Source organism: Gadus morhua, chromosome 6 (assembly GCF_902167405.1).
Source record: "Gadus morhua chromosome 6, gadMor3.0, whole genome shotgun sequence".
Lineage (NCBI taxonomy): Eukaryota > Metazoa > Chordata > Actinopteri > Gadiformes > Gadidae > Gadus > Gadus morhua.
The window spans coordinates 18,545,966-18,570,906 of record NC_044053.1 but is presented as its reverse complement, the minus strand read 5'-3'; the positions used below and the strand labels follow the sequence as shown (position 1 = coordinate 18,570,906).

The 24,941-nt window shown below is 46.4% G+C and overlaps 2 protein-coding genes across 14 annotated transcripts; both read left to right on the top strand.

Annotated features, from left to right (window-relative positions):
* Positions 1 to 844: 844 nt before the first annotated feature.
* susd1 (sushi domain containing 1) lies at positions 845 to 21,397 on the top strand. 13 transcript variants are annotated; one of them, XM_030359617.1, is made up of 23 exons: positions 846 to 1,152; positions 1,437 to 1,476; positions 1,577 to 1,705; positions 2,581 to 2,736; positions 2,964 to 3,119; positions 3,313 to 3,492; positions 4,926 to 5,105; positions 8,121 to 8,315; positions 8,747 to 8,932; positions 10,034 to 10,198; positions 11,739 to 11,933; positions 12,356 to 12,541; positions 13,615 to 13,779; positions 15,380 to 15,574; positions 16,003 to 16,188; positions 17,477 to 17,641; positions 17,864 to 17,958; positions 18,818 to 19,004; positions 19,515 to 19,608; positions 19,804 to 20,062; positions 20,796 to 20,835; positions 21,017 to 21,110; positions 21,245 to 21,397. In XM_030359617.1, exons 3-23 carry the CDS (start codon positions 1,666 to 1,668, stop codon positions 21,282 to 21,284), a joined length of 3,159 nt encoding a protein of 1,052 aa, XP_030215477.1. In that variant the 5' UTR covers positions 846 to 1,152; positions 1,437 to 1,476; positions 1,577 to 1,665; the 3' UTR covers positions 21,285 to 21,397. The 13 variants fall into 13 exon arrangements, 11 of the variants coding, with proteins under 11 accessions (XP_030215484.1, XP_030215477.1, XP_030215476.1 ...); XM_030359616.1 differs by having other exon boundaries at positions 1,574 to 1,705; XR_003977178.1 differs by lacking the exon at positions 1,437 to 1,476 and having other exon boundaries at positions 1,574 to 1,705; positions 20,996 to 21,110.
* A 73-nt stretch (positions 21,398 to 21,470) lies between these two features.
* zbtb26 (zinc finger and BTB domain containing 26) lies at positions 21,471 to 23,326 on the top strand. Its single transcript, XM_030359260.1, has 2 exons — positions 21,471 to 21,556; positions 21,827 to 23,326. The coding sequence occupies exon 2, from the start codon at positions 21,878 to 21,880 to the stop codon at positions 23,324 to 23,326; it is 1,449 nt and encodes a 482-aa protein (XP_030215120.1). The 5' UTR covers positions 21,471 to 21,556; positions 21,827 to 21,877.
* Positions 23,327 to 24,941: the final 1,615 nt, after the last annotated feature.

The following is a 24,941-nucleotide window of genomic DNA, read 5'->3' as shown; positions in this document are numbered from 1 at the left end:
CCATTCGTGAAACATCTGTTATCCCCCATGGGTCCTCGTCTGTGGCTTTAGAATCTATATTCTGTAGGCTTCAAGTTAGAGTTAAGTTAAGTAATCCATACCTCGGTTAAAATCAGACAGTATCAGCTTTAAGATTATGACTGTATATGCCCCACAAAGTTGCATTGCTAACTATCACAAATACATATTTTACTGTTTAAATTGATATTGCTTTCACAGGGCTCATCTCTTAAACACATGTTGTAAGTCATGGTGATTTAAGATCAGGTTAATAAACAAGGCGATGAATGGATTGTAATCAAAAACCTCACTTCATATAACTGTAATGCATCATATGTAAACTTCATGTAACTATGTTTAATATGTAACCCTTTTGTACGTAATGCTTGAATTACTGTATGGAATGTATTTTGGACATTGTGGGCATGAACGTCAAAGGCATCTTAAGGAAGGCCACACAATTAGGATATAACGCGGAGCTCCGAGACTGTTCCTGAGTTCTATGCAAAACCAACTCAGGTGATTTGCCACCACCAGTCCCTCTGCTAGTTAACTGGTTAACCTCAGTCACCACCAGTCCCTCTGCTAGTTAACTGGTTAACCTCAGTCACCACCAGTCCCTCAGCTAGTTAACCTCAGTCACCTCTGCTCTGGGTGCCTCTGAATCTGGAGGCCTGTTTGGGAAGATGTATCCCGGTATATTTCAAAGTTAAAGGATTGGCCTCTCACTAATGAGCTGTCAGCTGATAGGACGAAACATGGGGAAGCTTCATCCAGGCACCGGGGGCCAATGATAAGAGCCTGACCCCTCCCACGCAGGAGGGTGAAGCCTGAATCAACGTCAGGGTGTTCGCTGCGTATCACTGACAGCAGCACAAGCAAACCACAATAACCCAACCGTTTGAACAGGATGTCCACCAAAGCCACAAAACCCAGATTCCAGGGCGGGCGTTGAGAGGGGAAACGAGCTGCAGCTCCTGATCCTGCTTATCAGGACCGCCAGCAGCACTGGGCCTGAGGAGAAGACCAGGATAAAACAGATGTTTTCACAGAGACGAAGATGATTGAGAGTTAAAGACGCCGGGACACTCTCAGGACGGAGGATGGACCGAGGACACGTGATCTGGATCGTTCTGCTTTCTGTTATCCCAGGTGAGAAGGCCACGTTCATTTACTTTATGTCTTAAGTAAAACATATCTAATTTATAATAATACATTATTACAAAAATGCAATTTCTGCTTTCCAATTTGTATATTAATGCATGATGGTTTTTTTCGTCATGTAACTATTTTTATGAAGAATTATTAGGAAGGATGATTTAATCATGTAGTTTTTGTCACTAATGAAAACATAAACACAAAAGCTGCTGTTAAAGTCCCCATTATTACGACACTGAGACATAAACTACTCATCCAACCCTGTTTATTGTGTGTAGGCTGCTAATCTGCCCATCGGCCAAAATTAAAGCCGTAAAAGTGAGTGACACGAAAGAAAATTCAGATTTGCTATGAAAAGAGAGACGGTTTTCAGAGAGATCCACCATGAGATACTGAGGTGTTATCTGGACCCAAGCAGGCAGGCCGGCGGGGGATATCTGTGCCTCGTGTCACGCCAACGCCACGTGCTCAATCCCGCAGGACGGCTCGGGCCATGTATGCATCTGCATGTACGGCTTCATCGGGAACGGGAGGACCCTCTGCCAAGGTATGGTCACCTTCCTCCCCTGGGGGGTTAGATCAGCCAAGGGCTGACGTAGCTCCTAGTTCTCATCCTCATCGGCAGACTCTCAGTCTAGTCCTACAAGTTAGGCTGGGACCAATCAAGCCATTGATACAAATTGGTATAGTAGCTAAGTAGCTATAAGAAACAGAACACATGCTCTGGGAAAGGTTGTGTTGCTCAATGGAGCAAGGTATTTAAAACTTAGGGTTATAGGCAGGATTTTTTCTGGGACCAAACATGCTAAGAATGTAAGCACTCACGGCATTGAAAGGTACTTTAGCAAAAAATCTTCCACGAAAAGAAATGCACATTGATTATAGACAAGATAATAGAACATTGACTTGTCTCAACCTGAAACATGTCTTCAGATTAATATTCTGGAGGCTTGCGTGTCATTTGTCACTTTCCAGATGAGCTATTGTGTGTGTGTGTGTGTGTGTGTGTGTGTGTGTGTGTGTGTGTGTGTGTGTGTGTGTGTGTGTGTGTGTGTGTGTGTGTGTGTGTGTGTCTGTCTGTGTGTGTGTGTGTGTGTGTGTCTGTGTGCTGTGTGCGTGTGTGTGAGTAAACACACTACGAAAGAGGCTGAATCCCCCTCTTTAGTGAAAAGGTACAGAAGAACATGATCGCTGAATCAGAAAGGGAAAACCAAGAAGCTTTAATTCTTGCTGTCCTAATTGTGTTTTTTATGCACCTCTACTGATTTCATTGACTGTTATTCCCATTTCAAAATATGAACTTACTCTCACTATATGTTGAAAATGCGTAACACGTCCAACGATGACCTCTGTGAAAATATAAATGAGAACAGATGTATGAAGAAAACCATGAACTGATGTTGTCTGGCGCTGGGCTCTCAGACAAAGACGAATGTCAGATCGGAGCGAGGAAGATCTGTGGCCCCCGCGCCGCCTGCCACAACACCGTGGGCAGCTATGCCTGCACCTGTATGGGGGGCTTCAGACCCTCGAACCACAGGACCTCCTTCACCCCGAACGACGGGACGTACTGCCAGGGTGAGGGCGTAGGGCTCCTCACACCTTGTGGGGGGTGAGTTGTGTGTCTGTGCCTGGTGTGTGCGTGTCATTGTGCAGCAGGTTAGGCATTCGATTGTCTAGCCTGCGGAGAAGCTCTTTTAAACGGTATTGAACAAAGCTATTTATGTCTATGTAGATCGATATGTCCATTCCCAAACTGGCTAACCCAGTGTCATGCACCTCTTGTGCTCCTTTCTTTTGGCCAGACATTGATGAGTGCGGGAGGCACCCTGCGGTGTGTGGAGAGGGGGCGCGCTGTGTCAACCTGGAGGGGGACTTTGAGTGCCGCTGCCTCCTAGGTTACAGAGCGCACAACGCCTCAGATCCCCTCCAGCCCCTCAGGGACAAGGGCTCCTGCAAGGGTGCGTGCTTCTGTTCACGTTTTCATTCCACTTCAATAAGAAGGGTTTGCTGTTGACCTTAGAGGTCTATTAATTTCTCTTGACTTTTCTCTCCGGGTGAGTCATGCTCCCTGTAAGCTGACTTACAGAAACCTGCAACCAGCCGGAGTCCTGTTGCCTTGGTCTAAACACAGAGTTCTCTCCTCTTCTCCAGTGGTGGACTGTGGCCCCCCTCCCGCCGGAGAGGCAGTGCGGGTGCTGTCCACCAACGGCACCGCCTACGGCAGCGTGGTCCTCATGGGCTGCAAGGATGGCTTCCTGTGGAGACGGGGAGACAACTCATCCACATGTGGGCCGGACGGAACCTGGAGCCGGCCAGCCCCGCTTTGTCAAGGTAAGACAGCGTGTTGGGCAATTTAATTATATGAGATGTTCGTCGAGGTCAGAGAGCATGTTGTTTAGGAATGTTTATCAAATGAGATGTTTGTGGAGGAAAGAAAGCATGGAGTTGAGGCCTGTTCATTATATGAGATGTTTGTAGACGTAAGAAAGCATGTCGTTGAGGTCTGTTTGTTATATGAGATGTTGGTGGACGTAAGAGAGCATGTTGTTAAGGGTAATGTAATTATATGAGCACTTATTTTTTAAGAGGTTTAGAGATTAATGATATGTTGGACATCACTATTGTTGATGACAATAGTGTTGTATTTTTAAATATGAGCCAGTAGAGGTGGACTGTGGCTCTCAGCTCTGACCCTGTTGGGCCCTTAGAGGTGGACTGTGGCTCTCGGCTCTGACCCTGTTGGGCCCTTAGAGCTGGACTGTGGCTCTCAGCTCTGACCCTGTTGGGCCCTTAGAGGTGGACTGTGGCTCTCAGCTCTGACCCTGTTGGCCCCTTAGAGCTGGACTGTGGCTCTCCTCGGACCCCGCCTCATGCTCACATACTGCGCTGGGACCAGACCTCCGGGCTGGGCTCACTGGTGCTGAACGGTTTCACCCTGGACATCAGAACGTGGGAGGGGAGCCTGTCTCAGCGTGCAGCCCTAGTCGACAATGGGAGGGGAAAGGCTGTAAAGGTGCCTCTGTCCCATTACTGTTGCACCTAACAATGGATGGTAGAGCCTTAATAAAGGCACTGTTACACTTAACATATGTGGTGGTAAAGCCGTAGTCAATTCACTGTTACACTTAACATATGTGGTGGTAGAGCCTTAGTAAATGCACTGTTACACTTAACATATGTGGTGGTAAAGCCGTAGTCAATTCACTGTTACACTTAACATATGTGGTGGTAGAGCCTTAGTAAAGGCACTGTTACACTTAACATATGTGGTGGTAGAGCCTTAGTAAAGGCACTGTTACACTTAACATATGTGGTGGTAGAGCCTTAGTAAAGGCACTGTTACACTTAACATATGTGGTGGTAGAGCCTTAGTAAAGGCACTGTTACACTTAACATATGTGGTGGTAGAGCCTTAGTAAAGGCACTGTTACACTTAACATATGTGGTGGTAGAGCCTTAGTAAAGGCACTGTTACACTTAACATATGTGGTGGTAGAGCCTTAGTAAAGGCACCTTTACACTTAACATATGTGGTGGTAGAGCCTTAGTAAAGGCACTGTTACACTTAACATATGTGGTGGTAGAGCCTTAGTAAAGGCACTGTTACACTTAACATATGTGGTGGTAGAGCCTTAGTAAAGGCACTGTTACACTTAACATATGTGGTGGTAGAGATGCTCCCTGTAAGCTGACTTACAGAAACCTGCAACCAGCCGGAGTCCTGTTGCCTTGGTCTAAACACAGAGTTCTCTCCTCTTCTCCAGTGGTGGACTGTGGCCCCCCTCCCGCCGGAGAGGCAGTGCAGGTGCTGTCCACCAACGGCACCGCCTACGGCAGCGTGGTCCTCATGGGCTGCAAGGATGGCTTCCAGTGGAGACGGGGAGACAACTCATCCACATGTGGGCCGGACGGAACCTGGAGCCGGCCAGCCCCGCTTTGTCAAGGTAAGACAGCGTGTTGGGCAATTTAATTATATGAGATGTTTGTCGAGGTCAGAGAGCATGTTGTTTAGGAATGTTTATCAAATGAGATGTTTGTCGAGGTCAGAGAGCATGTTCTTTAGGAATGTTTATCAAATGAGATGTTTGTGGAGGAAAGAAAGCATGGTGTTGAGGCCTGTTCATTATATGAGATGTTTGTGGACGTAAGAGAGCATGTTGTTGAGGTCTGTTCGTTATATGAGATGTTTGTGGACGTAAGAGAGCATGTTGTTGAGGTCTGTTCGTTATATGAGATGTTTGTGGACGTAAGAGAGCATGTTGTTGAGGTCTGTTCATTATATGAGATGTTTGTGGAGGTCAGAGAGCATGTTGTTGAGGTCTGTTCGTTATATGAGATGTTTGTGGACGTAAGAGAGCATGTTGTTGAGGTCTGTTCGTTATATGAGATGTTTGTGGAGGTCAGAGAGCATGTTGTTGAGGTGTGTTTATCAAATGAGATGTTTGTGGACGTAAGAGAGCATGTTGTTGAGGTCTGTTCGTTATATGAGATGTTTGTGGACGTAATAGAGCATGTTGTTGAGGTCTGTTCGTTATATGAGATGTTTGTGGAGGTCAGAGAGCATGTTGTTGAGGTCTGTTCGTTATATGAGATGTTTGTGGAGGTCAGAGAGCATGTTGTTGAGGTATGTTTATCAAATGAGATGTTTGTGGAGGTCAGAGAGCATGTTGTTGAGGTCTGTTCGTTATATGAGATGTTTGTGGACGTAAGAGAGCATGTTGTTGAGGTCTGTTCATTATATGAGATGTTTGTGGACGTAAGAGAGCATGTTATTGAGGTCTGTTCGTTATATGAGATGTTTGTGGACGTAAGAGAGCATGTTGTTGAGGTCTGTTCGTTATATGAGATGTTTGTGGACGTAAGAGAGCATGTTGTTGAGGTAATGTAATTATATGAGCACTTATTTTTTAAGAGGTTTAGAGATTAATGATATGTTGGACATCACTATTGTTGATGACAATAGTGTTGTATTTTTAAATATGAGCCAGTAGAGGGGGACTGTGGCTCTCAGCTCTGACCCTGTTGGGCCCTTAGAGGTGGACTGTGGCTCTCAGCTCTGTCCCTGTTGGGCCCTTAGAGGTGGACTGTGGCTCTCAGCTCTGACCCTGTTGGGCCCTTAGAGGGGGACTGTGGCTCTCAGCTCTGACCCTGTTGGGCCCTTAGAGGGGGACTGTGGCTCTCGGCTCTGACCCTGTTGGGCCCTTAGAGGGGGACTGTGGCTCTCCTCGGACCCCGCCTCATGCTCACATACTGCGCTGGGACCAGACCTCCGGGCTGGGCTCACTGGCGCTGAACGGTTTCACCCTGGACATCAGAACGTGGGAGGGGAGCCTGTCTCAGTGTGCAGCCCTAGTCGACAATGGGAGGGGAAAGGCTGTAAAGGTGCCTCTGTCCCATTACTGTTGCACCTAACAATGGATGGTATAGCCTTAATAAAGGCACTGTTACACTTAACATATGTGGTGGTAGAGCCTTAGTAAATTCACTGTTGCACTTAACATATGTGGTGGTAGAGCCTTAGTAAAGGCACTGTTACACTTAACATATGTGGTGGTAGAGCCTTAGTAAAGTCACTGTTACACAAGTATTTTGAGTCACCGTTCAGTCACGTTTAACTGACCAGTTTAGGCCTCTCCATAAAAATTATCACCATTCCACTTCTTCCACAGTGAAGTTCGCTGTCCTAACCCAGTCAGCCCTGTGGTGGGAAGCGACAGCTTGACGTGGTTTCAGTTAATACACACACACAAATACATTATCCTGTACGTATGAGGTCCTGGAGATAAATAAGCCCACCGAGGAACAGCTCTCTGGTGGTTGGGCCAGAATACTGTCCTCCACTTGAAGGCCCTAGAAACATGGCACTTAAAACTTTGATCAAAGTCAACGGGGAGAAGACACACACCCTGCTAACTGAGATCCAGCATGCATGTCATTAGGGTTGGGGTTATGATAGGCCTATAGACGGGCTCTGGTATTACTGCCGTTTACAGACTCCTGCCGGAGCTACCGCTCGAGCTCCCAGACTCCCACCGGAGTTCCCGGACGTGGACTCACGCCGAGGTCCCCGGACTCCTGCCGGAGCTCCCGGACTCTGGCCTGAGCTCCTGGAGTGTTTGAGAATATCTTATAGATATTCTAGAACACTTCTTCGACGTCTCTAGTACTTCCACAGCACGTGAAGACTCGTAGTGGTGGTAATGTCGGCCATGGTTGAGATGGATTTGGCAGAAACTTTGGTGTCACAGGGGAACTTGAGGATCAAACTTGCGCAAATCACTCCCGCGAGTAAAGTCAGACTACTCGCATAAGCTAACAGGCGAACACGCGACAAAATTCGATTTTGGTTTGAACGCACGTTCGTTTACCAGTGTTATAACTCAACTCAAATTTTCAGGCCAGTTACTTTACATCATGTTAATTCATCTGTTATTGAACCGATCGCGTGGGTGCCAGTGTGATTCTGATGAGCAGCGATGGTCAAAGAGTGAACAGTCACCAGAGTCGCCATGTCCAATAGTCCAAAAACTCACTTCTTACGTCCTTTCTTTGCCATTTCTCCTTGACATCCATTTTAAGCTAATGAATCACTGGGCCAATTGCAATCGCATAATCATAACATGCTAGCTAATTACCTGCAGCACCTTTAAGTCAAAGTTTAAATTGTTCTGTTCTTTTAGATTCATTTGCGACCAAAAATGAGTAACATGATTGACAATCGGTTTCTATTTTAAAGCTTATCTGTTTAGCTGTCATCATCTTCAGCATCTGTTCACTATCGTGTAGTAATCAATCTAACCAAATCTATTATACGCATATTGTGAATATTGTATGATACTGCCTGCTTTGTAATGATGTGGTGCTTCACCAGTACATTTAGTTGAAACTTTAAGTAACCGTAACCTCGTTACTGGGACTTACCCATGGCTCCCTAGAATGACCACAATGATCTCTTGTAGAAATCCAATGTGGAGAACCTTTATCTAAACCGCATGCAAGGATGTTGTGGGACAACGGTACCCGCGTGGGCAGCGTGCTGCACTACCAGTGTGAGGAGGGCTACCGCCCCTCCACCAACCGCCACTCCCCCTCCACCAACCGCTCCGTGTGCGGAGAGGACGGACAGTGGGAGGAGTCAGACCTGCGCTGTGAAGGTATAGCTTGACTTCAGTTACACACACACACACACACACACACACACACACACACACACACACACACACACACACACACACACACACACACACACACACACACACACACACACACACACACACACACACACACACACACTACCCTGTACATATGAGATCCTGTAGATAGCAACCATCCGCCGAGGGACAGCTCTCTGCTGGTCAGACCAGAATACTGTTCTCCACTTGAAGACCCGGGAACCAAGACGCTTCAGACTTCCTCAGAGGGGCTGAGCACTAAGAAACATGTGGATAAAGACACACATACACACACACGCACACACACACACACACCCTGCTATCTGAGATCCAGCATGCATGTCATTAGGGTTGGGGTTATGATAGGTCTATTACTAATTGCTCCTGTCCGGCGCTGATTAACCCCCATGCAGAGGTGAGTTGCGGAATCCCACTAATCGTCCCTGGAACTAAATGGATGTGGGACAGTCGCAGCTCAGCGGGCAGCAAGGTGCTCTATATGTGTTCTGCCAGCTATTACCCGGAGAGTGGACAGGGCAGCTTTATTTCAACATGTTCTGAGACCGGAGAGTGGGGACACGTGCCTTTAAACTGCAGAGGTACCGTGCTCATTAAACACTTTACTTCTCCTTTTCATGCAATGTTTGCTTTTGATCAGTTTCTTGTCCCAATAGAAGTTCCAAACGATCCAAACACTTGTTTAATCAGGTATTTTTACCATGCCAAGCTGGTACTGTCACGGCTTGGCACACCCTGCAATTTAACTGTCTTGCCTGTGTAAAACCGAGGGGGTATATTCCCCCTTCATCAAGGAGCCGGATTGCGTGGTTCACTGGAGCAGGCGGGATTATATGAGGAGACTAGACCGCTTTAGAATAATTAGCATGCTCAGAATGTTTTTATTTTTGTTTTATTCAAGCCACTCGCATGCAAGAATGAGTAGATGACATCTGAGTGTAAGCTACAAATGCAATTACCTATTTACAAGTGTAAAAATTCAACATATTCTATATTTGCTGACCTTTTTATCCCAACAAAAGCCTCGTAAGGAAAGTTCCTCTGCTACTTTCTCATAGATCACATTATCTTTCCCGTCTTTATCAAATGCGACTGCATCACCTCCCTCCCAGGATGGTCAGCAGGTCGCGGATTTCACAGTCTCTCCAGTTTAAACTACTCATGTTGATATCGCTGCGTCACCAACACCTCTATCCAAGTCCCGCCCTTGGTACCGCGATACCGTCTAATCGCATTTCCATGAATATGAAATCTCCAATGTGTCTAGAGTTCGAGAGGGTTAATTGGGTTGCAAAATCAAGCCGGTATATTTTACCTCGGGCAGTGTAAACGTGGACAATGCTGGGAAAAAGATGGGTATAAAACGGGCATATTTGGCAGTGTAAAAAGTACTAAAGTCAGACATCTGGACTAGATTTATGAGTGTTTTTAGGGGGAAATCCACTGCTTAATGAAAGTATAGTTTTGGATGAAGCTGTGCTCATTTGATTTGATGAAACATATAATTTCATTCGGGAATAATTTCCCCTTGATTGGTGCAGTGGAGTCAACCCATCCTGAACACTGGATGGCGCAGCTATCTCCTGAACTCTTCCACAATGTTGCAGTGTGACATGACACATTTATAATGATTCTAATATTATTTACCATCACATTCATCCCTTCATCATCCCGGACCCCAGCTAGGTGTAGGCTCACTCCATCGCTGGCGCATGCGGAGGTGGCCTGGTACAACAGTAGCGTGACCGTGCATCGCTGCGTGGACGGATACCGCAGCAGCAGAGGGAGCAGCGTCTCTGTTTGTGGCAATGCTGGGCAGTGGCAGAAGGCAACACTGAAGTGCATAGGTGAGAGGAAAAACCATGGCCCATCTGCGATATTCAATGCATTTCAGGAAAGCAAATGGGGTTGGGGTACACACACCAAAAAACATGGGGTAGGGCGAATCTATACAAAGTCAATGCAAAGACGCGTTTAGAGGCGAATGTTCACTACGGCACGAACACCCTGGTTCACCCGGAATTAGCGTGATTCTACTCGTGCTAACATTTGCTCCAGTCGAAATAATTGAACTTGGCCGCGAATTTCGCGTGATGCTTGGTCATGGACCCCAAACAACATTCACCCTGAAATCCAGAGTGACCCGCAAAATGGAGGGCAAAGTGATTGTTGCCGTTTGCAGACTCCCGGAGCTCTACATCTACCTAATTCATAATATAATAAATAACTATGTATATAGATATTATAAGGGCCAAAAGCTGTTTGCGCCTCCGGATTATATTATGAATTTAAATTGACTGTGTCGGGGTCTAGACTGATAGTAAGGGTTATCTTGGTCACGGTTGAGAAGGAATTGCCGGAAATAAACGTTGGCTTTGACCCCGCAACATGGAGGAGAGGGGTATTACTGGCGTTTGCAGACTCCTGCCAGAGCTACCGCTCAAGCTCCCAGACTCCCACCGGAGTTCCCGGACGTGGACTCACGCCGAAGTCCCCGGACTCCTGCCGGAGCTCCCGGACTCTGGCCTGAGCTCCTGGAGTGTTTGAGAATGTCTTATAGATATTCTAGAACACTTCTTGGACGTCTCTAGTACTTCCACAACACGTAAAGACTCGTAGTGGTGGTAATGTCGGCCATGATTGAGAAGGAATTGGCAGAAACTTTGGTGTCACAGGGGAACTTGAGGATCAAACTTGCGCAAATCACTCCCGCGAGTAAAGTCAGACTACTCGCATAAGCTAACAGGCGAACACGCGACAAAATTCGATTTTGGTGTGAACGCACGTTCGTTTACCAGTGTTATAACTCAACTAAAATGTTCAGGCCAGTTACTTTACATCATGTTAATTCATCTGTTATTGAACCGATCGTTTGGGTGCCAGTGTGATTCTGATGAGCAGCGATGGTCAAAGAGTGAACAGTCACCAGAGTCGCCATGTCCAATAGTCCAAAAACTCACTTCTTACGTCTTTTCTTTGCCATTTCTCCTTGACATCCATTTTAAGCTAATGAATCGCTGGGCCAATTGCAATCGCATAATCATAACATGCTAGCTAATTACCTGCAGCACCTTTAAGTCAAAGTTTAAATTGTTCTGTCCTTTTAGATTCATTTGCGACCAAAAAATGAGTAACATGATTGACAATCTGTTTCTATTTGAAAGCTTATCTGTTTAGCTTTCATCATCTTCAGCATCTGTTCACTATCGTGTAGTAATCAATCTAACCAAATCTATTATAAGCATATTGTGAATATTGTATGATACTGCCTGCTTTGTAATGATGTGGTGCTTCACCAGTACATTCAGTTGAAACTTTAAGTAACCGTAACCTCGTTACTGGGACTTACCCATGGCTCCCTGGAATGACCACAATGATCTCTTGTAGAAATCCAATGTGGAGAACCTTTATCTAAACCGCATGCAAGGATGTTGTGGGACAACGGTACCCGCGTGGGCAGCGTGCTGCACTACCAGTGTGAGGAGGGCTACCGCCCCTCCACCAACCGCCACTCCCCCTCCACCAACCGCTCCGTGTGCGGAGAGGACGGACAGTGGGAGGAGTCAGACCTGCGCTGTGAAGGTATAGCTTGACTTCAGTTACACACACACACACACACACACACACACACACACACACACACACACACACACACACACACACACACACACACACACACACACACACACACACACACACACACACACACACACACACACACTACCCTGTACATATGAGGTCCTGTAGATAGCAACCATCCGCCGAGGAACAGCTCTCTGCTGGTCAGACCAGAATACTGTTCTCCACTTGAAGACCCGGGAACCAAGCAGACTTCCTCAGAGGGGCTGAGCACTAAGAAACATGTGGATAAAGACACACATACACACACACGCACACACACACACACCCTGCTATCTGAGATCCAGCATGCATGTCATAGGGTTGGGGTTATGATAGGTCTATTACTAATTGCTCCTGTCCTGCGCTGATTAACCCCCATGCAGAGGTGAGTTGCGGAACCCCACTAATAGTCCCTGGAACTAAACCGATGTGGGACGGTCGCAGCTCAGCGGGCAGCAAGGTGCTCTATATGTGTTCTGCCAGCTATTACCCGGAGAGCGGACAGGGCAGCTTTACTTCAACATGTTCTGAGACCGGAGAGTGGGGACACGTGCCTTTAAACTGCAGAGGTACCGTGCTCATTAAACACTTTACTTCTCCTTTTCATGCAATGTTTGCTTTTGATCAGTTTCTTGTCCCAATAGAAGTTCCAAACGATCCAAACACTTGTTTAATTAGGTATTTTTACCATGCCAAGCTGTCACTGTCAAGGCTTGGCACACCCTGCAATTTAACTGTCTTGCCTGTGTAAAACCGAGGGGGTATATTCCCCCTTCATCAAGGAGCCGGATTGCTTGGTTCACTGGAGCAGGCGGGATTATGTGAGGAGACTAGACCGCTTTAGAATAATTAGCATGCTCAGAATGTTTTTATTTTTATTTTATTCAAGCCACTCGCATGCAAGAATCAGTAGATGACATCTGAGTGTAAGCTACAAATGCAATTAACTATTTACAAGTGTAAAAAGCCAACATATTCTTTATTTGCTGACCTTTGTATCCCAAAAAAAGCCTCCTAAGGAAAGTTCCTCTGCTACTTTCTCATAGATCACACTATCTTTCCCGTCTTTATCAAATGCGACTGCATCACCTCCCTCCCATGATGGTCAGCAGGTCGCGGATTTCACAGTCTCTCCAGTTTAAGATACTTATGTTGATATCGCTGCGTCAGCAACACCTCTATCCAAGTCCCGCCCTTGGTACCGCAATACCGTCTAATCGCATTTCCAAGAACATGAAAAGTCCAACATGTGTAGGGTTCGAGAGGGTTAATTGGGTTGCAAAATCAAGCCGGTATAGTTTACCTCGGTCAGTGTTGGTATAAGACGGGCATATTTGGCAGTTTAAAAAATACTCAAGTCAGACATCTGGACTAGATTTATGAGTGTTTTTAGGGGGAAATCCACTGCTAAATAAAGTATAGTGTTGGATGAAGCTGTGCTTATTTGATTTGATGAAACATATAATATCATTCGGGAATAATTTCCCCTTGATTGGTGCAGTGGAGTCAAACCATCCTGAACACTAGATGGCACAGCTATCTCCTGAACTCTTCCACAATGTCGCAGTGTGAGATGACACATTTCTAATGATTCTAATATTATTTACCATCACATTCATCCGTTCATCATCCCGGACCCCAGCTAGGTGTAGGCTCACTCCATCGCTTGCCCATGCGGAGGTGGCCTGGTACAACAGTAGCGTGACCGTGCATCGCTGCGTGGACGGATACCGCAGCAGCAGAGGGAGCAGCGTCTCTGTTTGTGGCAATGCTGGGCAGTGGCAGAAGGCAACACTGAAGTGCATAGGTGAGAGGAAAAACCATGGCCCATCGGCGATATTCAATGCATTTCAGGAAAGCAAATGGGGTTGGGTTACACACACCAAAAAACATGGGGTAGGGCGAATCTATACATAGGTCAATGCAGAGAAGCGTTTAGAGGCGACTGTTCACTGCGGCACGAACACCCTGGTTCACCCGGAATTAGCGTGATTCTACTCATGCAAACATTCGCTCCAGTCGAAATAATTGAACTTGGCCGCAAATTTTGCGTGATCATGGACCCCAAACAACGTTCATCCTGAAATCCAGAATGAACCGCAACATGGAGTACAAAGTTATCGTTGCCATTTGCACACTCCCGGAGCTCTGCATCTACCTAATTCATAATATAATATATAACTATGTATAAAATATGATAGATATTATAAGGGCCAAAAGCTGCGTCGGCCTCCGGATTATATTATGAATTTAAATTGACTGTGTCGGGGTCTAGACTGATAGTAAGGGTTATCTTGGCCACGGTTGAGAAGGAATTGCCTGGAAATAAACTTTGGCTTTGACCCCGCAACATGGTAGCCTGGTTCTACCAGACTCTCGTACTTCACTTCATTTCATTTCATTTGCACAGAGTACTGAAGGGAAATTCAAATTGAGCGGAAGTACTTAGGCGGGCGGAGCCAGGCTAGCAACATGGAGGAGAGGGGTATTACTGCCGTTTGCAGACTCCTGCCGGAGCTACCGCTCAAGCTCCCAGACTCCCACCGGAGTTCCCGGACGTGGACTCACGCCGAAGTCCCCGGACTCCTGCCGGAGCTCCCGGACTCTGGCCTGAGCTCCTGGATTGTTTAGATTGTCTAGAACACTTCTCCGACGTCTCTGGTACTTCCATAACACGTAAAGACTCGTAGTTGTGGTAATGTCGGCCATGATTGAGAAGGAATTGGCAGAAACTTTGGTGTCACAGGGGAACTTGAGGATCAAACTTGCGCAAATCACTCCCGCGAGTAAAGTCAGACTACTCGCATAAGCTAACAGGCGAACACGCGACAAAATGTCGATGTCCAAAAAATTCGATTTTGGTGTGAACGCACGTTCGTTTACCAGCGTTATGACTCAACTCAAAATTTCAGGCCAGTGACTTTTCATCATGTTAATTTATCTGTTATTCAACCGATCGCTTGAGTGCCCGTATGATTCTGATGAGCAGCGATGGTCAAAGAGTGGACAGTCACCAGAGTCGCCATGTCCAATAGTCCAAAAACTCACTTATGTCCTTTCTTCGCCATTTCTCCTTGACATCCATTTTAAGCTAATGAATCGCTGGTGAATAAGTTTAAATTGTTCTGTCCTTTTAGATTCATTTGCGACCAAAAATGAGTCACATGATTGACAATCGGTTTCTATTTTAAAGCTTATCTGTTTAGCTGTCATCATCTTCAGCATATCATTTAGTAATCAATCTAACCAAATCTATTATAAGCATATTGTGAATATTGTATGATACTGCCTGCTTTGTAATGATGTGGTGCTTCACCAGTACATTCAGTTGAAACTTTAAGTAACCGTAACCTCGTTACTGGGACTTACCCATGGCTCCCTAGAATGACCACAATGATCTCTTGTAGAAATCCAATGTGGAGAACCTTTATCTAAACCGCATGCAAGGATGTTGTGGGACAACGGTACCCGCGTGGGCAGCGTGCTGCACTACCAGTGTGAGGAGGGCTACCGCCCCTCCACCAACCGCCACTCCCCCTCCACCAACCGCTCCGTGTGCGGAGAGGACGGACAGTGGGAGGAGTCAGACCTGCGCTGTGAAGGTATAGCTTGACTTCAGTTACACACACGCGCACGCACACACGCATGCACATACGCACGCACGCACGCACGCACGCACACACACACTACCCTGTACATATGAGGTCCTGTAGATAGCAACCACCCGCCGAGGAACAGCTCTCTGCTGGTCAGACCAGAATACTGTTCTCCACTTGAAGACCTGAGAAACAAGACGCTTCAGACTTTCTCAGAGGGATTGAGCACTAAGAAACATGTGGACACACACACACACACACACACACACACACACACACACACACACACACACACACACACACACACACACACACACACACACACACACACACACACCGTGCTATCTGAGATCCAGCATGCATGTCATAGGGTTGGGGTTATGATAGGTCTATTACTAATTGCTCCTGTCCTGCGCTGATTAACCCCCATGCAGAGCTGAGTTGCGGAACCCCACTAATCGTCCCTGGAACTAAACCGTTGTGGGACGGTCGCAGCTCAGCGGGCAGCAAGGTGCTCTATATGTGTTCTGCCAGCTATTACCTGGAGAGCGGACAGGTCGGCGCTGTTTCCACATGTTCTGAGACCGGAGAGTGGGGACAAGTGCCTTTAAACTGCAGAGGTACCGTGCTCATACATAGCACAGTTTTTTCACAAGATGTTCGCTTTAATCCGTCTCTTGTCCCCATAGAAGTACCAAACGCTCCTGTCTGATACTCTCCTTGTATGTTTAATTGTCAGACATCTGGCCTAGATTTTTCAGTGTGTGTTTAGGGGGAAATCCAATGCTCAATAAATATGTGATTTGATGAAAACTTTCATTGGGAAATCATTCCTCCTTGGTGGGTGCAGTGAAGCCAAACCATCCTGAACACTAGAGGGTAGAGTGGAGTCAAACCATCCAGGATACTAGAGGGCGCAGTGGAGTCACACGATCCTGAACACTAGAGGGTGCAGTGGAGTCAAACCATCCAGAACAATAGAGGGCGCAGTGGAGTCACACGATCCTGAACACTAGAGGGTGCAGTGGAGTCAAACCATCCTGAACACTAGAGCAGGCCTATTCAACTAGCGGCCCATGGGCCAAATGCGGCCCCTCTTAATTTTTTTCTGGCCCGCAAGAGGTTGCATGCAAAAAATAAATAAAATAAAGGAGAAACATAGTTGCATGCAAATCAGGTTTCTGTGTGTAGCCGGTGATACTAGCCAGTATCAGTACCCCCCCACAATCAGGAACTGGCATCACTTATTCTGACAATGTTTGGCTCAACCGATACGTGTGAGTCTAGCTTTTCTCATATGAATGCCATCAGAACAAGTGCACGTTGCTCCATGACCTATGAGAAGCTGCATGAGTGTATCAGGATGAGCCAAACTAGGCAAACCAGGCAGTGCAATCTTTCTCACCGACTCACTGGCTCAAAATGTCTCATATGTACAGTAGTTCTGTTTTGTGGTGATTCAAACAACATTGTTGAATTCTAAATACGTGTCCAAAATATGTGAGAACAAAATCTTTTATAATTGAAGAAGTGAAGAAGGAAGGAATGCGTCTGACAAGTTTATTCCATGTAGTAGTACTATATATATTAAGTTAACAATACTTTAAGTACGATTTATTTGTAGCGATTCATTCACGTAGTTTTGTCCGAGGCCGACTTGGCCGACTTGTTAAGGAGGTTGAATAGCCTTGCACTGGAGGGTGCAGTGGAGGCACACCATCCTAAACAAGAGGGTTCAGGGCTCTCAATTCCACAATGTTGCAGTATGACATGACACATGGGATTCCATTTGCATGATTTATTTGACCATTCTCATGGAAGGGTAATTATTATTACCCTTCCATGAGAATTATTTATATTAACTATTATTTACCTTTACATTCATCCGTTCATCATCCTGGACCCCAGCTAGGTGTGGGCCCGCTCCATCGCTGGCCCATGCGGAGGTGGCCTGGTACAACAGTAGCGTGACCGTGCATCGCTGCCTGGACGGATACCGCAGCAGCAGAGGGAGCAGCGTCTCTGTGTGTGGCAAAGCTGGGCAGTGGCAGAAGGCAACGCTGAAGTGCACAGGTGAGAGGGAAAACCCATGGGAGATATTCAATGCATTGCAGGCATCTTAGTTTACTAGCGTTATGAATGAAATGGTTATATTTCTTTTCATTGGTTTCCTGCTGGAAGGTTGTGGGTTGGGGGTCCGATGTCTGCAGCCCACCTGTAGGCCTCCCTGAGCAAGAGGCCTGATAACGAAGTGTGAAGTCATAAAGGCCCATGTGTTCTTCTGTTATCCTGCAGAAGTTAAACCAGCTGTGAATGACCTGCGCGTCTTTAATGAAAAGTGTCTGCAGTGGAGGGCAGAGAAGAATGACGTAGACAAGGAGATTTATAAGGTAAGACAGCCGATTGGCTGCTGAGGTTTGCATTTCAATTCATATGGTGTCCAGTATGTGTTTCTTTGGTTAGCAACAACTGTAAATTATGCTGGTGTATGGTTGGATGAACAAATGGATCATTTGGCTTGTAGCATGGCATGCATGCATTTAGTCAAGAGTCGAGTCCCACTGTGAATATCGACTGTCACATTAGATCTCTGCAGGCTCCAACATCATTTCACTAATAGCCTTCACCATTACCCAATGATCCTTCTTCATCTCACATAATTATATTCCAATATTTCTCCTTCTCTCACTATTGTCTTCCCCCGTTTCACCATATGCTTAACTCTCACTTTTTTCAATTGAACATCTTTCCATAAGAAACAGGGCAGTTTTGGTGAACGTAGTAAGAGACTACAATAGGTGCCCTGAGATCTCGAGAGTGAACACTGAACTTAGAATATTGAGCGCATTGTTTTATTCTGCTAAAGTTTGAAGCCCCGCCTAAAGAGGAAGCGTCAGAGCCAATCAGGAGACGCTTCATCTTATCTGAACTCTTTCCGGAGCTCAATTCGGTTTCCATGGATACTATCTCCTCATATTCGGGCGTTAGGCCGAAGCCCTTAGTGTGAGGTAGAGGTTTCAAGTAGTCGAGGTTCTGCCCAATGTGATCTGTCATCCGTTTCACCAAACCAAGACAAGAATGTTAATGTTATGCTCAAAATTTTTTGTGTTGTATGGCCAGAAAGAATTTCCAGGCTTAGGGTATTATTGGGCGTTCCAGTGCATATTGGATATTTTATGTATATATATTCCACACCGTCTACGCCGATGGAAGAACCATCACTTAATCAGCACTCCTGTCCCCTAACAGGTGGTGTTCAGAGGCACCAGAGACTACCAGGGGGCTTTCCGCCATGAGAAGAGGCAACTCCTCCACTCTTGGGACAAGTGGGTGGAGGTCTGTCTCAGTCTCCTGCCTGCCACCAACTACACCATCTCTGTCATTGCGTTATCCACCAGATTCACTGCCAACATCACCACCAACACCAGCCTACAAGGTGCTGCTTACCAACCTATGTTGTCTCAGCCTGTCCCTAGATTAGAAGACTTAGCCAGGTTAGTGTGTTTGCATGCCCTGGCACAAACACAGAGCAGACCCATGATCGCTGGTGGAAGAGGAACCTGATAATCCTATACGACCTCTGTTGAAATACTTTGGCTGATCTATATAAAGACTACACAGGCAAATATATAGACTTTATATAAATACTATACAGGCTATACATACTATATATATATATATATATATATATATATATATATATATATATATATATATATATATATATACACATATATAAATATAAATATCAAACATGCTGATTAACAGATTGGACATTCAAAGACACAATTGGTCATAATGTGTTTTCCTATAAACTATCTATCTGACTATCCACACTATACTAACCCTATTTCTGTTTCTACGGAAGACGAACAGTAAACTGTGTGGTTCAAGCTTCCATCTGAAGCCAGTGATGATGTTGACAAGTTGTCCGCCCGCTCCGCAGTGCCTCAGGCTCCGCTAGTCCTCTACCGAGAGCTGGACGCTCCCCCCGCCACCTTGAGGCTCAGGCGCTCAGCTCACACTTTAGACGCCATCAGGTAATAAATATTACATATATAGTGATATAAGAGGACATGCGGCCAGCAACCAGCTTTGTTTGTCAGTGTGATGTAAACAGAACATTGAGTTTGTTTGTTTGCGTTGCAGTGTGATGTAAACAGAACACTGTTGTTTTCTTTTTGGGTTGCAGTGTGATGTAAACAGAACACTGTTGTTTTCTTTTTGGGTTGCAGTGTGTACCAGGTGGTCGTGGTGCCTTTAGACGGGACTGTAGTGTTCGACTGCAGATCCCGGGGGATACCTGGCTCCTCTCAGGGGGTGCCCCCGTCCAGCCAGTACATCACAGGGCAGTTCCCTCTCGGCCACATGAACGACACGGAGATGATTTTCACCGTCGGGGACGGACGGTTCCACGGCGGCTTCCTTAATGCGCCACTCAAGAGAGGAACAAGCTACTACGTCATTCTGCGAGTGGTCAGCCAGTGGAAAGAGGCGGGTCATTCGATGGGATTCAAGTCAACTCTTGAATTTACGTCAAAATATCCCAGTCATTTGGAGTCATAAAAAGTTTTATTTAAAATAGTAACTGATGACTGTTTATTTTTAGGACACTTCTTGACAGTAAAACATTTTATTTCATTTAAGAGCATGATCATGGGAAGATACAGGCAGCAGTTTACCAAGCATCTTGAAGGAGACGATTGGTAGACATGATTCTGATAGGGAGACAGAGGCAACAGAGGGGAGAGGAGTGACCAGGATGGAGAGCTTAAGATTGGCCACGGCTGAGGTCAGCAATGGCGGGAGAGACAAGTTAAATTGCACTACGGATATGGACATGTCTCCAAGGCTGCAAGCAAGGCTGCAAGATGGTTAAAGGAATCTACACAACAAAGAAGTCAGCAGATTGGCCTCAGCATCAGACCCGTGGCTACTGTGAAATTGCAAATTATCTAAACACCTATCAGTTAGAGAAAGGAAGGGAGATAGATATCTCAAGATCCAAGGGGAATGAGTGCAAATACATTTTAAATTGACTAGTAACTATATCAACAAAGTTTATATAATTTGGCTATGCTATATATTTATAGTTATGATTTAGGTTTTATAGTTATAAATTTTACTTAGGATTAATATTTCCACAACAGTAATATGGAAAGGGTATGTTAATAGTAAAAGGGTAAAAACTTTGGAATGAAATTAACTTAAATATTACATTTTTCAGGCTTTCAACAGCTCCTGTGTTCTCTGGGCGAAAGTAACAGGTAAGAGGCGAAGAATACCTCACATTATTTATCTATTATGATTATTATTATCTATTCCAATGCACATTCATCTATTATTCGTCCATTATGTGTCATTTATTTATAAGGTCTGTATGTTGACATGAATCAGGACGTATATACATGCCTGCATCATGTGTAGTTTGATATGTATCCAACCCAGATACATCATATGTCATGAGAGTGTCCTCGCTGTTGGCTGCTTGCTCTGTTGGAGGTCTCCTGTTGGTCGTCCTGCTTGTATATATTTACATCTGGTGAGAGTCCCAGACAAGGTTATCCGTAATCAGTCTGCTCAAATCAATAGGCCTACTATTTAAACTTTGAAAAACTCAAAGTGGATTGTAATTTGTTTAGATTGAATAAGAGATATATCTTCTTCTTTTAACAGGTTTTTCAAGAGACGTGAATCCCGTTTAAACTCTCAATAAGATGTCTGTTTTTTGGCATGATCATGTAGGCCTAACTTTCTGACTGTAACCATTTCAATGTTGTGAAAAAAATTGTTAAACAATTAAAAAGTAATAAACGATGTTATTAGTGATTGCTGGTTTTTTTTACTGATTGAAATTATTTCACATTTCAATTACTGTCCCTTTAAATTAACACACAACGCGTACTGCCCCTTTCAGATGTTTTCTTCCGGTGTTTCCTTCTTCCTTGCTTCACATGCTAGCTGTTGTTTGTCCAGGAGCTACATCAGGTACAATCATTTAGAAACTGCTTTTTAACATATTTATCGTATTCCACGTTTGTGAAACACGACACACAGAGGATATTGCTTTCCTCGTTACTTATGGGCTTTTGTGTCTTATTGGATGTCTGATATGAGACATTAAGGTTAATACGTTGATTGTAGTTATTGACGTTAACGTTAATGAATGATAACCGTTTGTTATCAGACGGTGAAATGCGTTTTTACACGTTTTTGTAACGGGAACACAGCTGTTATTACACTATGGACCCGAACCAGGTGATCCTCCAGTTCCGCTTCTCCTCGTTCGGAGACTCTACGCTCCACAAGATGAACCTCCTCCGCCAGCAGAGGCGCTTCTGCGACGTCACGGTGCGCATCGACAAGCTGGAGGTGCCCGGACACAAGGTGGTGTTCGCTGCCGGCTCGTCCTTCTTACGGGACCAGTTCATCCTGCAGCAGGAATCCAGGGAGGTCCAGATCAACATGAGCCAGGAGGCGGAGGTGGGCCGGCAGCTGCTGCTGTCCTGCTACACGGGCAGGCTGGTGTTCCCGGAGCTGGAGCTGGTCCACTACCTGGCGGTGGCCAGCTTCCTCCAGATGAACCACATCGTGGAGCAGTGCACCCAGGCCCTCAGCAAGTTCATCAAACCGCTGCCCCGCCAGCCGGCGGGGGACGTGGAGAGGGATGAGGGGGACGGGGTCTTCCCTGGCGGTCAGAGGGAGCAGCAGCAGCATTCTCCCACCCAGACCTTCCATAAGCAGGAGGACCTGGGGGACGGCGAGGACAGCTATGTTATAAACGACGATGATGCTGAGGACTACGACGACGATTTGGACGATGTTGACGACGATGTGGTCATACAAGCCGCCGCCGTCGCGGCCCCACACCACCCGGGCCAGCCCAGCGGGCAGCGGACAGCTAGGGACAACATTGGCATCACCATCGTGAAGGTGGAGTCGGAGGGGGAGCCCCCCGTGAGCCGCTTCCCGTCCAGCCCGCCCCCCGCCCTGCGGGCCCCCGAGCCGCTGCGGACCCCCGAGCCGCTGCGGCCCCCCGAGCCGCAGCACTCCCTCATCAACTCCACGGTGGGGCCCCGAGGGGGCGAGCCGGTCCCCTCCATGTCGGGCTACCCGCTCAGCCCCCCCGCCCCGGGGGCACCGATGGCGGGGCGCCACGCCCACGGACCGGGCGGCGCCCACAAGCCGCCCCAGTGGTACCACCAGTGCCCCAAGTGTGCGCGGGTCTTCCGGCAGCTGGAGAACTACGCCAACCACCTGAAGATGCACAAGCTGTTCATGTGTCTGCTGTGCGGCAAGACGTTCACGCAGAAGGGCAACCTGCACCGCCACATGCGCGTGCACGCCGGCATCAAGCCCTTCCAGTGCAAGATCTGCGGAAAGAACTTCACACAGAAGTGCTCCCTGCTGGACCACCTGAACCTGCACAGCGGGGACAAGCCGCACCGCTGCAACTACTGCCACATGGTGTTCGCCCACAAGCCTGTGCTGCGCAAGCACCTCAAGCAGACGCACGGAAAGAACAGCTTCGACAATGCCAACGAGCGGGGCATGCACGACGGGGGCCCGGAGGCGGGGCTGGAGGGCCGGCTGCTGGACGGGGGGCTGGAGGCCAGGCTACTGGACGGGGGGTTGGAGGGCCGGCTGATGGAGGCCGGGCTGGAGGGCCGGCTGATGGAGGCGGGGCTGGACGTCCGGCTCAACGGGGGGCTGGAGGGCGTGCTGGACTTTGAGTACGGCCATAAAGCAGACATGTAAACGACAGCCTTTTGTTTAGTCAAACCGCTCTGTGAATCCCGTTTGGACTGGGACGGTCGCCACGGGGGCTATACAGGCCCGTGCTCTCCACTGAGATGTTATTTTCCCCGTCTGTTCCTCTAAAGCTCTACAGGTGGAGGAGCGAGGGGAACCGGTCACGAGGACCTTGAAGGTCCACATCTGGGACCCCATTTCCCGAGAGCATCGTTAGCCTAAGTGGATCGTGAAGTGCGTCGTACGAGCATCGTACAGTTTTCACACTGTTTCCCGAAAGCATCGTTGGTAACGAACGTCGGGAAAACGCTCGTAGCTAACGAGGACTCCAGGGGTATTCGTAGGATGCTAAGAGCATCGTTAGCCTACTAGCCTCAGTGGCGTCACCAGCGGACATTCCGTGTATTGGATGCGTTTTATTAAAACGCATCCAATACCACTGAATGCCCAGCTGGCGCAATTTCGCAACCAAAAACAGTGGTTACCGCCGATATATTACTCAAAGACTACTGTTAGATTTAAACGGAATCAAATAAGGTCGGCTCTCTTTGCTGCGCAAAGCACGTTTCAGAAATCAGCACATTAAGATAAATGTAGTTGTCACACAAGCTATTTTTGTTAATATTATATAATATTAATATGGAATTATTTCAGGGGGGAAAAAATGTACGCACACTGCATTCAGGATTAGGACTGACACATATGTTGGCCTAGGCCTAATCAATTGTGTTTTCATATCGTTAGCATTCATATTGTTGCAGTCTATTCTTTTCGTATGCTACTCTGCTGTTGGCCTTGATGGGGAGATATTTTAACGATTTTTAACCCCATTTTCCTGCGACATTCCTGCGTCTCCCCCTCCTACAGAGCCCATTTCAGGACTGTCAGTAGACAGTTCCAATCCTACGAAGGTCGTGAGTGCAGTGAACGCGCGTTAACGTTAAGAGGAGTTTCGGGAAACACCCCAAAGAAATTTACGAAGGATCGCAGGATCCATCGTGAGAATGATCGTACGAGCGTGGATCTATCGTTATCAGGAAACGGGGCCCTGGGCCGAGTGGAAATGTTCATTTTTGTTTTTTCTTAGGTCATCCTAGAGCTGGGCGTTTAATCAATTTTTATTCACAATTCGAATTTATCAATAATCAACTCAATTTTTTGGGGGTGTTTAGAGTTTGGCCAAAGTCTGTGGCAAAGAACTTTTGCTTGAGATTTTATTTTTAGGACGAATCCCCCAGCCCTAGGTCATCCATGAATTGAAAAGGATATATCCATCAATATTTCTTTCTGTTAATATCGGGGTATTCAATGCTTGGGAAAATCATTGTAATCTAAATTTTCAGTATGAGAGGGTTATATTAGCTTAGACCGCATGAATGTCATATAGTATATCTATTTTTTAAATGGTTGGAAACAGTAGTCGCAAAAAAGGATTATTGTGGAGTCAGTCCAATAATTAGTTTGATGAAGCTCATCACTCACAGTATTTTTGGAGGAATTTTTAACATAAAATCCATCATTGTATGAGAAGAAACTGATCTGCCTTCAGTTCTTATGTTATGTTCAGCACTGATGTTACGTTGATTTTAACTTTTTTATAACCTTTGTCAAATAGTATTGT

Coding starts and splice junctions, on each gene's coding strand:
- susd1 (XM_030359614.1), top strand. CDS start 1,104: ATGGACCGAGGACACGTGATCTGGATCGTTCTGCTTTCTGTTATCCCA. Junction 12,542..13,614: donor CGTGCCTTTAAACTGCAGAG/GTACCGTGCTCA, acceptor CCCGGACCCCAG/CTAGGTGTAGGCTCACTCCA. Junction 13,780..15,379: donor GGCAACACTGAAGTGCATAG/GTGAGAGGAAAA, acceptor GATCTCTTGTAG/AAATCCAATGTGGAGAACCT.
- zbtb26 (XM_030359260.1), top strand. CDS start 21,878: ATGAACCTCCTCCGCCAGCAGAGGCGCTTCTGCGACGTCACGGTGCGC.